At 39.5% G+C, this 14,555-nt stretch overlaps 2 protein-coding genes across 4 annotated transcripts in view; one reads left to right on the forward strand and one right to left on the reverse strand.

The window, feature by feature from the left end:
* Positions 1-14,555, reverse strand: part of ctnna2 (catenin (cadherin-associated protein), alpha 2) — a 338,033-nt gene that overhangs the window by 123,759 nt on the left and 199,719 nt on the right. The window lies entirely within an intron of this gene.
* lrrtm1 (leucine rich repeat transmembrane neuronal 1) lies at positions 11,100-12,797 on the forward strand. The gene has a single exon (XM_042431189.1). It carries the CDS (start codon positions 11,100-11,102, stop codon positions 12,675-12,677), a length of 1,578 nt encoding a protein of 525 aa, XP_042287123.1. The 3' UTR covers positions 12,678-12,797.

A 14,555-nucleotide genomic window follows, 5' to 3' on the forward strand; every position in this document is an offset into this window, starting at 1 on the left:
GTCTATGCGATATTAGTGCCTTTAGCACTGAACATACAATACACATGCAGTGAAGTGTAAAACAAGAAGGGTCTAGCTTCATGAAAAAAAGGAAAAATGTAACATAGCAAAGTTGTGGCGGTTGCTCGCCATCCACCGTGGCTGGCTTGTCTATCGCACGGTATTGCAATATTGCAGTTATTGTGAAAGCCCTAGTTGTGTGTCCTATGTTATAAACACTGTAGCACTTTAAGTTTCACTATGAATTTAGAGTTAAATGAATTATCATTATTATTATTTTTTATGAAAAAAATGCATTGTCTTTGTTTTAGTTAAATATGAGGTGACAATGTATAATTGAGATAGTTTTCTAATAATTATGAGATGTTAAGTATATAGAATATTCTAAGTCACATAATGTGATGATTTAAGCATTTTTTTTTACTTTGTGAAAGACCTAATTCTGAAATCTGTCATGCATATCTTTTTGATTAAATTAAATAGCAGTAATTTTTCTTTTTCGGTCAGACTGAGGTAAGAAATGATGAATGTGTAGTTAGGTTCACTCCAAAGTCAAAAGACATATTTAGGACACCTAGGTCACCCCCAGCAGGGTCTGTCATGAATCTGAGTGTTACCTTGCTTTTTGGACATCATGAAACTAATTATCGCTATCAAGGTGAGACATCAGTAAAGGAGAAAAGACCTCTGGTGTACACCGCCACCTGTGGCACTGACAATGCGAATGAGCAGCAGGCAGGTTTTTGGCATTACCCTTTGCACCAGAGCATTTCTTCACTTTTCAAACACTCAGTATACTTTATAAGAAGCATTAAGTGCTGTAGCATCATGTTGCCACTCCCTGAACATTTTCTACATGGTAATACTTTCATGGTGAATTTGTCATGCAAAGAATGAGAGTATTTGAATGAAAATCAGAAGTCAATCAGAATCAGAGGGACATTTTACATTTTCTATTTATGGCTGATTGAAAGTGATGCTTAAAATTACATGCTGAGTCAAACGCTTAAAAGGGAACTTGCTCAAAGGAAAGCAGACATAAAGTTTCTAGTACACTGTTTTTATCTTTATGCAACACAATTCAACTGACTTAAATCCAAGGTTCAAGATGTAGGACTAAATGTGTCAAACGTGAAACACAAGGACCTTTTTTGAATTACAAGATTCATCTGTCCCTTGCACTACTGCTCTAATAGAATTTTATTAAGATGTTCTAGGCTAGGGTACTTACCTTACCCTGCAGTAGGGACACTAGGGATACAGGCACAAGTAATTTTCAGTCTAAATTTACAAGTGTTTCAGCCTTTTGCATCAGAGACTCCTCTGTTTGCTGTATTCTGCACTGATTCATTCCAACATAAGACAGGCTAGTGGACACATGAAGGATGTAGAGGCTTGTTTGGCACTGGATGAGGCAATAGGCCAGAGTAGTCAGGGCTATCAAAAGTGGGGGCATGCTGCTCCAGAGAGCTGGGTTTTGAAAATGGGCTTGGTGGCTCTCTGTGGGATTTCTGCATCATCTGACAGCAGAACAAAGTTCTTTTGGCAGACAGAGCCCAGTCAGAGGCAATGTTTGATGTAGTCTGTGAAGCCAGAAACATTAGAGCCAGAACGCAAATGCATAAAGAAAGGCACTAAGTAAATATGTTAAAACACAAAATTGAATTAAACACTGTATATGAAAATCCCACACACACACCATTCCGCCAAATGTGGGTGAAAAACTGGCTGTGGCAGGTAGCTGTAAATGTCTACCAGCCATGGTGGCGGGTGAAGAATTCTGATCTTGTTTCTGTATAAAAGCATGTCCAACACTGAGAGTGTGACTGCTCTGCGTTGTGACATGGCAAAATCACTGCCTCTCTCTCTCTCTCTCTCTTTCTCTCTCAACAGGAAACACCTTGCATTGGACATAGCTAGAAGCAATTTAGACCCATATTAATTATCTCTCTTTCTCTCTCTCTCTCTTTCTCTCTCTCTCTCTCTCTCACACACACACACACACACACACACACACACACACACACACACACACACACAAACACAAACAGAGATGTATTCACTCTTGAGTCACTTCCAATAAACAATCCAACACACAAACCCCAATAAATAGCAGTTATCTATTTATTTTTGCAAGTTTTTAACATTTTTAATTATTATAATCGTTATTTTTGAAATTATTCTTAATAAGTCTTGTACCATTAAGCCCTATGGCACAGATAGTAAACAAAATGTATAAAAATGCATTTGTTTTAAAAGGTCAGAGGGAGCAGGGAGTGCTTGGTTAGGTGACCTCAGGATTTAATCTCTGCTTTTTGGCGATGATGTGGTTCTGTTTGTTTTCATCAGAACGGACCTCCAGTGCAAACTGGGGCGGTTTGCAGTATAATATTGAACATGAGAATTAATAATATCAATAATAATAATAATAATAACTTTATTTGTATAGCACTTTTCAAAAGCAACCAAGGCCATGGTACTCTACCTATCTACCTTTGTAGTTATCATTTTCATATTAAACACAATCACTGACATATCTTCTCTCCGCACATACAGTAACAGTCAAAAGTTTGAACACAGTTTCTCATTAACTTGAATGAGTAGGTGTATCCAAACTTTTGACAGGTACTGTATATGCTACACATAGATACGTTTTATGGCATTTTGTTTATATATCTTTGTCTATGTGACAATGTACTTTGTTAGTCTGATTAATGAGTACAGTATTTGACTTGCACCATCTCTATAGATATATACTGTTCTTTGTCTGTCATCTATTTGTACTTTCTTTAGTACTTGTTAGTTAATTATAAGGACAAATATCACATTTTCTCTCTCTGTCCTTCTCTAACCTGCCCCTATTTTCCATCACTATTTGACCTTCTTCTTGCTCTTTTGTTGTACCTCTCTCTCTAAGGTGAGCAATGATGTAATTCAAGCAGCTTTGTATTTTATGAATGTATACACATACTCCGCGACCGATTTATAGGGAACATATGCTCATTAGCAACATTTGAAGTCCTTCAAATAGCAAATAGTGTCGCTGAAATTAAATGATGACAGAGTCCACAGGTACAGTTTCTCTTTAAACTAACAATAGAATGTGATTGGTTGTCAGTGCCAGGTGTGAAGGTTTCAGCATCTCAGATGTAGCCACCCACATGGAATGAATTTACAGGGAATATTGAGAATATTTATAGAAGATATATATACAGCATCTTTGTGGGAAAAAAACAACATGTCAATTAAAGAGAAGGACAACATGTTCAAGGCCACCATCTTAGCACAACAGTAGTATAGAGAAGAACATTCCTGAAAGCACAAAAAATCCATTCTGTACGTTGAACTAAGAAGCTAAGAACTACAGCCTACAGAACTACTGTACCTGGCCTGGAACCTTGATTAATACTAGATACTATTGAGTGTGACGAAGTTTTCAAATATATTACACTTTTTCAGAAAACTATTGAAAACAGAAAAAAAAAATTACTTAGTAATTAGTGATATTTTTTTCCTTCCACTGTCATTTCCATGGCCTTGTTCTTGTAAAAACTATTATATACACTAATACTTTCGGCATGGACTACATCCTAAATTACCTGTGTGGTTCAGCATATGTCAGACTGAAAGTACACATGGCAGAAGACGACTCAACAATATACAGTAGTAATATGGACAATACGATTGCTGACCTCTGTTCTGGGGCAGCTGTGACTCAAGAGTTAGAGCAGGTTAGGTCAGTATCTTGGCTTGCTGCCATCTGTGTGTGAGTGTGTGAGTGAATGGGTGAATGAGCGTTAAAACTGTAAAAGTGCTATATAAATGCAGCTATCTATGCCAGGGGTAGTCACCATTGCTTCATTGGAATTTAATCACAATGAGAAGGTTATGGTCTCCTGTTGAAGTAACAAGTCTTTTATCTAACTCACACTGAAAGCTTTGCAGTTGCTGAACACTGAAACACTGAAAATGTAGCATCTTAGAAGGTGAAGAGGGAAAAACAGATCTTAAGGATAGCATGAAAGAAATAGAGGTTGCAACGTACACAAGATCAACATCTAGTCCAAGTTTTATACACATTGTGGCAGGTTTCTGTTCAATGAAGAAAATTAAAAAGTGTTTTATAATGGCTGCGTTATTTACACAGTGGAGAACATTATTTTTGAGTTGGGATAAAAACAATAAACTGGAGGCCATTTAACATCAAGCTGCTTTCAAATGACACCCCCAGATGTATTGGGACACACGTGTTATTCTGTCTACCATCAATAATAGACTCTTTACTTCAACCATTTTGGCCTGCTAAGATAGATCATTTTAATTTTAAGTTTGTTTTTTCTTTATGTACTTTAATAGACTTACACAATTTAAAGTTAGTGTAAAAAGTAATACAATGAAAATACTTTATCATCAATTTATATATATATAATTTTAATGACAAACCCATACATCACCTTCATGTTTTACCATGGACAAAAATGTCAGCTGAATCCTTTTTCCACACATAAGTTAAACTTTCACTCACCTCCAAAGCCTCACACATGGGCAAATCATGATGATGATGCTGTATTGATTTTTCTGTTTAAGCAGTTGACAGTGCTTATTGAAGCAAACTTTGCATCACATAAAAACATGCTTCAAGGAGTTGTAAGCCATAGCGACAGCCATGTCCCCCCCCTGTCACATGCTCCAGTGACTATTATGATGGTATTGTTTTTCCTATTTTGTTTACCCCAGTTGCAGTTAGTATAAGCTCCTTTAAAATCATAGAAAGATGGAAAGAGGTGGATCTTTTTTGTAGATTTTGTAGGAAACTAAGGATGTATACTGACATAAACCTTCACTGGGTCAATGTTTTCACAGTTTTGATTTAGGAGATACACAGTATATCTGAGATAAGACTACGATGGTAATAATTAGAATTGCCTGTGGCTATCTCAATTTATCTTGAGTAAATTTCTACTGTTCTTCAGCTCATACTCAGTTGCTGATTATATAATGAGATTATGTCACCTAAAGTACAAAAGAAGATAAAAGATAAACACTAATACTGAACATGAATAAGCTCAATCTTAGTTCCCTGTCCACATGTGACCCTTTCAAACTGAGAGAAACCTCCATCTGCTGGAGGTCGCACTCAATTGCGGACGCAGAATCATCTCTTGCTGTTTCCTCACCACACCACTGACAGCCACTCTATGGTATAATTGTCTCTACCGACCCCCACTACAATCCTTTCCCAGCTGCCCATCAACATTATCTCTGCAGCGGGCCAATTACTCATCATCTGCCTTGTTTTGTTGGGCTCCCACAGTCAGACGTCTTCTGATTCAATGAATGATTTAAATAATGGGCCTGTAATCATAGATGCTGATAATTTTGAGTCTTATTTGATCCCTCAAATCAATTCAGTCTATATACAATACACCACAACCTCTATCCATTTTACTATGGAATAAAACTATCTAATAAAATTATAACTGGTTGTGAACAAAATCAGCCTAGAGTTTGGAAATCCATTTACATTTTGCATGTTCGGTTACACAACACAATTTCAAAGTCAAATTTATTTATAAGGCACATTTAAAAACAACCCACGTTGACCAAAGTGCTGTACAGACCAGAGCAGGTAGCTAAAATCATAAATACAAGAAACAACAACAACAACGACATAACAACACAGTCACAAACTGAAACTTTTCACCCATGACTGCTTGTCCATAAATGGTGATTGATTGCTTTCATGTAGTTCAGAAGATACTCCTGCTCTTCTGAAAGTCAATAATATGTAGTGCAACATGTTCAGGGGGCTGGGCAATGCAATGCTAAAACTGGCTCGGCAGTGGTCAAATGGGAAGCCAGTAGGAAGCCAATAGCCACCAAGTGATGGTGATTTAACTGTTTTTCTACACATTATACATAGATTGTACTTGATTGTAATGTACTCGTTTCTACATTGATTACGCACCACTGTTTGGATAGAAGATACAATATGTGCAGTTATGTTTTGTAAGTCTTCATGCTTTCCACGGATAGTCAGAATGTGAGATATGAAATATTCTTCAATTAAAAAATCTGAATCATATGATCATTCAGAAAACTATGTGACTCACTGCACTTTTTGAGCATGTTTCACAGATAAAGCCACAACTAGTGGCGGAAATGAAAAAGATGTAAGATAATTTTGTCGACATCTTTGTTTATAGTTTGATATGGAAGCTGATGAGTCACATTTACATATGAATGCTTAATTGAAGGCATAGATGATTTGTGTTAAAAGGGAAAAAAGGGTTATTCAAAGGTTATTCATTCAAAAAAATCAATTTCCTCATCTACCATCAATCTGCAATATGGTTGTATGTGTTTGTATGACTGTGTTCATGTGAGTGTGTAGGCATGTGTATTTCACGCACAGCCACACACTTTCACCTACACTTGTGCTGACCTTAACTCCAAAGCAGAGAGCCAAAGCTCTTAAAGTCTTAAAACTGATGGTCTGGATACTCTCATCTCCTGTTCGCTGTGTCAAGTCATTATAGTGCACCAAGTCATTAGCTGATGGTGTAGTCATCCATTACAGCTAAGAGGGAATATAGCAAAGGCGAAGCAGAGATGATTTCGACATCAAGATGTCCAGATCATGTGAAGGACAATTTTTCTTCCTTTTCCTTTGGTGCTCAATATATCATTGTAGTTGTCAGAGTTTCAAGCGAAATCTAAAAGTCAGGGCTCCTGCTTTCTCTCTCCACAAACTTTACTTTAGCAGATCTGAGAATGCCAGAATGATTGTGGTGTCCATGAACTCCATGGGTTTTCTTAAAGCAGCTCTCCACTCAAAAATGTTTTTCTTTTTGTATTGTTATTTCACTTGGATGTTTGACACTGTGTAGAATGATGTGTAGAATTTGACACTAGAAGAATTTTTTCATATTCATCTGCTGAAGGGAGAAGCTTCTTTAGAACCACCTCAAAGTCCACAGAAATTAACCTGCCTTTTCTACCACAGTATACACGTCTGCTCTGTAAACCACTTAACCTGTGTTCTCCTTTGAGAAAAAATCAGGAACCAAATCATCAGAAGCAGAATATTAGTATTTGTGCCTGATATGGTTTGTATGGTTTGATATGTATTAAAACACATCTGTATGGGATCTTTAATGAAGATAAAATTCAAAGAACAGCGTATCCACCGAGGAAAAGTGGGGCTAAAAACTAAAGAGGACAATCTCAGTTGCATCTATCTTAATGCCAAAATGTTTTATTTTGTTTGTCCCACAGTCACATAAATGCAATGGTTGCAGTTCTTTAAAAGTAAATGTAAAGAAATGTTAATAAAGTGTATTTTGCCACTAAGCAAGTATTGTGAATCACCTGCTGGCAAATGCAGTATCTAAGGTTAAATGGTGGAATGCCAGACAGGGTCAGGACAAAGTAGTGGGCTGTTAGGTAATTGTGGATCCTTGGTATAATTACTGTAATCAAATAGAGAGCCAAACTCCCACCCCATTTTCAAGGTAGTCTCTCTTCCACTAGATGCAGTGAGACCAGCACACAATCAACTGCATATTGGCCAAAGACACAGTACCACTCTAATTTGCAGAAGCATACTATCCCTTCTTGTTCAGTTTCATGTGGAATAATAATCTAGCAGGACAATGGCCTTAACATGAATCACCAGACCTCAAGCAACTAACCAATTTTAGGAAGATTTAGAAGCTGAAAGGCAAAATACATATTCTATTATTATAACCCACTCTCTGGAGCGCCCCCAGAACATCTCACATTGTGTATATATTTGTAGACCTGATACGAGATATATTATGTTTGAGAGAAACTTTTTGTCAAATAGTTGAACAAAATACTTCTGGCGATACATTGGCATGGATGATACCACTCCACAGTCTAATCCAAAAAGTATACATTTATTCAGTGATTAGAATACAGACGAGAACAAAAATCTGCACCAAAGCTTAGCCCTTGATTAATTGTTTTTCTGCATAAACTCTAACATACAACAGCTTAACATGTTGGTACTGCAACAGTCACAAAGGCCTGTACTGTTTGCAGTAATCCATCACTGCAGTACTGCAGTGATGGATTACACCACTAGGTGGGGACTCTTTTCGTTTGATGAGATGCACTTGCACTTTCCTGCAGCACCATAAAGACAGCTATCCTGATTTACTACGTAGAAGTAGTTCACTCTTCAAAAGGTATGGTTAACAGGTACAGTAGAATAACATGGAAGTTGTGCAAATCCCTCTCCCAGCTAGCTATTTCACAACCCATACTAATGCCATATTACCAGCTCCACATTACAGTAGTTGATTGCCAAAGCAGAACACATGAACAGATGCACTGACATGGTAAACATCTGTGGAAACACAGCACAAACCACAGAGGCTTTGCCTTTACTCAGATTAGCCCAAATAATTATACAAGACCTGCGTTCCGACATAACAGAAAGTATTTATTAGATCTAGTTAACAGAACTAGACGAGGCTCTCTGGGAATAGTAATCCAGATTGCAGATGTTAGTGTCAGCACGTACCTATCAAGAAGGACAAAAACTCAAAAAACTCAAAAAGCTTAGTTCTACCAGCTTCACTATATATTTGGCTCCATACACATATTCTCGGTGGTAAAAATATTTTTATTAATTTTTAATTCCAGGGAACAAGAAGATTTGATACCAAAGTTATGACTCCTGTAAATAAAAATGCAAGGAAAAAAAAGTCAGATGGAAAGAAACTTGGCTGATATGAGGAATGTAAGGCATTGTCACAGCTCATTGTCTTTGAGAATTAATGGGAGAACGATGACAAGGCCAGGACTGATTCCACAGCAGTGCAATGCAAGGCGAGTACGGACCTTCAGAGAAGAATATTTATGTTATAGCTTTATGCTAATATTATGTGTCAAGCAATTACATCTGTATTCAGAATGGATAGCCTAGCCATAATTGACAATGACATAGAAAGCCTGGCTACAGGACAGTTTGATCAAATGAACAATGTCATACTCTAGTCTTGACTCATTATACTCTAGCCTTTATTGTTGGCAAGGCCAAACAATGAATGTCAATAGACTGAGTTTGATTCATTACACAAAGCCAGATTTGAAATCATGAGACATACATGATGATGAGTACATTTAAATTGTATCATCAGCACTGAAATTAATTCATTGCATGTGTTATATGGCTCTGTGTTGTGGCTATAGAGAATGTAGTAAATTGCATTTTTAATTACATTATTTCCTCTTTTTTTGTACTTTTATACGTAGACTCACTGTCATCTGATCCGTGTTAATATGCATGGAAATGGTTTTCTGCTGCAAGGGTGGAACTAATATAGGACACTCTTTCGTTCATTGGATAAATGTTATTTCGCAACTCTGAAATCAGAAAACTGCTTTCTCACAGCAACGTCAAAGGAGGCAGACATTATATGGCCCAATTCATTACAGTCAGTGAAGGAGGGAGGGAAAGAGAGAGAGAGAGAGGGAGAAAGACAGAGCGAGAGAGTGAGTGAGAGAGAGAGAGAGAGAGCGAGAGAGAGAGAGAGAGAGAGAGAGAGAGAGAGAGAGAGAGAGAGAAAGAAAGACAGAGCGAGAGTGAGTGAGAGAGAGAGAGAGAGAGAGAGAGAGAGAGAGAGAGAGAGAGAGAGAGAGAGAGAGAGAGAGAGAGAGAGAGAGAGAGAGAGAGAGAGAGAGAGAGAGAGAGAGAGAGGAAGAGAGGGGGGGGTTTCATTAAAGCTCCTGGTTTAAGCCCAGCCCATTCTGAATATGTAAATGTCTCAGGCACAGAGAAAAACACAGCAACAGAAAAGCGAGGAGGGAAGAGGGGGAGAGAGAGAGAGAGAGAAAGAGGAGGGGAGCAGCATGAACAAGTGAGTGAGCGATCAAGGGAAAGAGAGCAAGAGTGAGGGAAAGAGAGCGAGCACTCTGAATTGTGAGTGGCTTACGACACTCAGTGAACAGAAGGTGCTTCTGCATGCGCTGTCAGTGTACTGGTCTGCTGCAAGGGATTGCGCGCTCCTTTGCTTCCCACATTTACCGCCCCTGCCTGCCTACCAGCACCAGCCTTCAGCAGCCTCTTCCAGCTGGCTGAGAAAACACCCGGAGAGCAAGGGAGTGAACGAAACCTGCAAGCCACAGGGGATGCGAGAGGCTTCTTAACCGAGATGAGCCACTGAGATGACAAGGAATACTGTTACACAAGAAAACAGTGAACAGGGTTCACCTCTTTAAATCCTTTTTTTTCCCCTTGCATCCGTCACTGAAAGCATGATTACCCACTTGAATGGATTTAAACCTTACAAGTCAGTGATTGCTTCCAGAGATGGACAATAATATGTGTTGACAGATCTGCTGAAACTTAAGCAGCAAGGGGAGGAGAAAAGAGCAGGACAGATATTTAAAAAGATTTTTCCGTGGTCTTTTTTTTTTTTCTTTCTCTGGTTGTGTCTTCTCCCCTCTGATCATTGCAGCAGAGGACTGCGGAGGAGCTAAAGAGACAGAGCTCATGCATGCAGACAGGGGAACTTGCACTTCCTACCATCTCGCTGAAAGCTACTTGGATTCCTTCTCTTTCTGGCTCTTTCACTTGAGGAGAACTAAGACATTGTAAGCCTGCCAAGGATCTGGTGTCCACTGAAAAGAGAGAAGGGAGGGGGGGAGAATTTGTACCACAGTAGGGTCTTTTTTAGATTCGCACATAATTAGTGTTGGGGCACAAAGCGAGACGCTGAATGGAGATTGTCAGCTTTTGGATAGGGGTGAGTAGGAATCTTTTCAAATAAGATCGATCAATGAGGACAGTTTTTTTTTCTCCATCCCTTTACTCTCCACCCACTGCTTGATTTATAACATAAGCAAAGAGACTTGCCCTTTATCATTTGCATTTTCGACAAGGATTCCCTTGGTTGACTAAATAAGAGAAATATAAAATATCACTGTCTACAGCTAAAATACAAAAACGGAACAAAACCGATTACTAAATTAATTAAATATGATGTGATACATATGATGTGATAGGTGCAAAAACAATATCCAGAGTGGTTCAATGGACATTTTCTCAGTGACATCCCTGGATATTTATGCTAATGGATTTCCTTCTAATTGGACTGTACTTAAAGTGGCCACTGAAGAAGCCCCCAGGGTTGATACTGTGTTCATTGGGCATTTTTCTCAGAACGGTTCCCTTGGTAGAGGGGGTTTGTCCAAGGCTGTGCCGCTGCGACAGCAAGCTGCTGTACTGCGAGGGGCTCAACCTCACAGACATTCCCCGCAATCTGAGCAGCGCTATGGGCCTGTCCATGAGAGAGAACAACTTGACCGAGCTGCGTGAAGGCCAACTAGCTGGTCTGTCACAGCTCACCTGGCTCTACCTAGATCACAACAACATTGACATTGTAGAGGAGGGTGCATTTGACAGGCTAAGACGGGTCAAGGAGTTAGACCTGAGCAGCAACCGAATTGAGAGTCTGCCAAATGGTACCTTTAGGCCCCTCCCAAACCTGCGCATCCTGGACCTCTCATACAACAGGCTGCAGGCACTAGAGCCCGACCTATTCCACGGCCTTAGAAAGCTCACCAATTTGCATTTGCGCTACAATACTCTCAAATTTGTGCCAGTGCGGATTTTTCAAGACTGCCGGAGCATGCAGTTTCTGGACTTGGGATACAACCAACTGCAAAGCCTGGCACGAAACTCCTTCGCTGGCCTCTTCAAGTTGACTGAGTTGCATCTTGAGCACAATGAGCTGGTTAAAGTCAACCTAGCCCACTTCCCTCGCCTCATCTCTTTACGTACTCTGTACATGCACAACAATCGTGCCACTATTGTTGTCAATACCCTGGACTGGACATGGCATTTTTTAGAGAAGATTGACCTGTCAGCCAATGAAATCGAGTACATTGAGCCACATGTTTTTGAGAGTGCACCGAACCTCAAGGTGCTGATGCTAGACTCCAATCGGTTGACTTCCATGGACCAGCGCATCCTGGATTCATGGTCATCGCTGGACAGCATTACCCTGGCAGGGAATGACTGGGAGTGCAGCCGCAACGTGTGTGCCTTGGCCTCTTGGCTGAGTGCCTTCCGAGGCCAGCGTGACAATTCCCTGCTGTGTTCAAGCCCCGACACCGCACAGGGCGAGGATGTGTTGGATGCTGTCTATGCTTTTCAGCTATGTGAGGATCACCCACTGGAGGTAACTACAGCAGGCCTGTATGCCTCTACAAGGGATCTGGCCCAAGGTGGCTCTGTGTTCCTTGGCCCATTTACTCCCAACCCTTATGAGGGCGAGGGTAGTGAGGTGGTCACCAGTTCTTTCACTGTCACAGTGGGCCATGATGACCTGGAGAGCACCATGCAGATCCACAAGGTGGTGACTGGCACCATGGCACTCATCTTTTCCTTTCTCATTGTTGTGCTCATGCTATATGTGGCATGGAAGTGCTTTCCAGCCGGAATAAGACAACTGAGGCAGTGCTTCAGCAGTCAGCGCCGTAAGCAGAAGCAAAAGCAAAGCATGCAGCAGATGGCTGCAATGTCCACACCAGAGTACTATGTTGACTATAAACCTAACCACATTGAGGGAGCTCTGGTAATCATCAATGAATATGGCTCTTGCACTTGCCAACAGCAACCTTCTCGGGAATGTGAGGTGTGACCCTGCTTTGTGAGTACGTCTTTACCTGTGATTATCTGGATATACAGCAAATCCCTTTTTTGGATACACTGGGGAGGGGAATATTGCGGGACAGAAGGAATTAAGGGATCTTTTGGACACTTTTTACACAGCATCTCACTGTGATGTGGAAGGAGTGTGCTTTATGCGTCTGACTATTTCGTGGTGGATTTACTGCTACTGCTATCTACTGCTGATTTGAGGTCACAGGGCATACTGGGCACCTGACTCTTGGACCTGTTGATGTACTACAGAAACACAGAGAGGAATACATTGTGGGCACTGAGGCTTTTCTCTCATGGATGGATATTTGAGCTTTAATGTGTCTTTCTACTTCAGGACATTTAATTATTGTTTGAAAATAAACTGGGGACACACAATAGAAGAAAAAAGAAAAAAAAAAAAACAAACCATTTGTATTATGGTAAACACAATATTTGCCAAGCATTTAAAATATAAAAAACATGTTTAAGTTGGATTAAAAATGTAAAGATAAAAGTCTGTGTAAAATATGTTAAAAGAAGTGCAAGTGTGGACAAAAAATGATACAAGATAATCTATTTCTTTTGTAAACTACAAAAAATGTTTAAATAAATGAATTGCTATTCACAGTAAACTCATTTGTACGTGAGAAGCCTGTCAGAGAGGATGAATGACAATAGACGCAGTCTTTGCGCTCGTGGACTGGAGAGCAATGTCTCTGCAGTGTATTGAACCAAAAAAATAAAAAATAAAATGAAATACAAAAAAAAGAAAGGGGCAGAGGGATATCTGCATCTCATCTCCAATGTAAAATCCATGGTCTGAATTTTAGATCTCTGTTTTAACTCACATATTTGTTGTTTTATCATTCACTGTGTTGGCTCGCTATCAGTGTAGTTTCTTTCCCCCCTCCCCATTGCCTATCTGTGAATAGATTCAAATGATCTATTACATTTTGATCAGTTAGCATATTTTCATATATTATATCACTATTTGTGTACCATCCAAGTAAAGAAAGCAGAGTGTCAAAGATCTAAAGCTATGCCTCTCATTGCTTCTTGCTCTTTGGCTTTCATAGTGGAGTGATGCCTCCTTTCACTGAATCAAGCACACTAAAGACAACAGTCATCTTAACCATGCTTACTTATATCAAAATACAGTATTGGAATCACTGAAGAAATTATCCACCAGCTTCAAGGAAGATTTGCACATTCAATATTCTTCACTGTGTTTCCATGTGATGTAAAATGTTTGTTGAATACAAGGCCATTTTGAGGTGTATATATATTCTTCTTCCTCTGGTGTTCATTGTGTAAATTAGTTCACTGACAAAAGTTGTGTTTCCTGTGTCCTTTGACATGAACAGTATGTTGTGTGGGGTGGGGTGGGGGGGGGGGGGGGCAGTGAGAGGGAGGATGGAGGATGGAGGCACAACGACTGCAGAAAGAGGGAACAGACTGCTCTCTAGTGTGCATATTCTCATACTGTGGCTGCGTTTTACCTATTGTGCACCATATTCTGCAAACTTCCACAGCAGGGGCAACAGTTATATAATGAATTTGAAGTGGCTTTTTCTGAAAAAAAAATCAATGCATCAATTTGCATCATTTTTGTGTTATTTTCCGATAAATTAAGATAATGTTTACAACTTGTAAGTCAGCAGGAATAAAAATGTTTTAAGAACTCACTGACAATCATTACACAATTAGCTCTAATAAGAGTAAAATGTTATCCTCAAATTTACCCTCAACATTGTAAGTGCAGCTGGTGTTCTGGTATTCTTTGAACAACATGCAACAAGGGGTCAGAAAAACAGATAAGCGTTGGATGAGTGTTGTTATAGGGTTAGAAATGGTTTGTTGAGTTTTGAATTGGTGG

This window comes from Thunnus maccoyii, chromosome 2 (assembly GCF_910596095.1).
Source record: "Thunnus maccoyii chromosome 2, fThuMac1.1, whole genome shotgun sequence".
NCBI classification, from domain to species: domain Eukaryota; kingdom Metazoa; phylum Chordata; class Actinopteri; order Scombriformes; family Scombridae; genus Thunnus; species Thunnus maccoyii.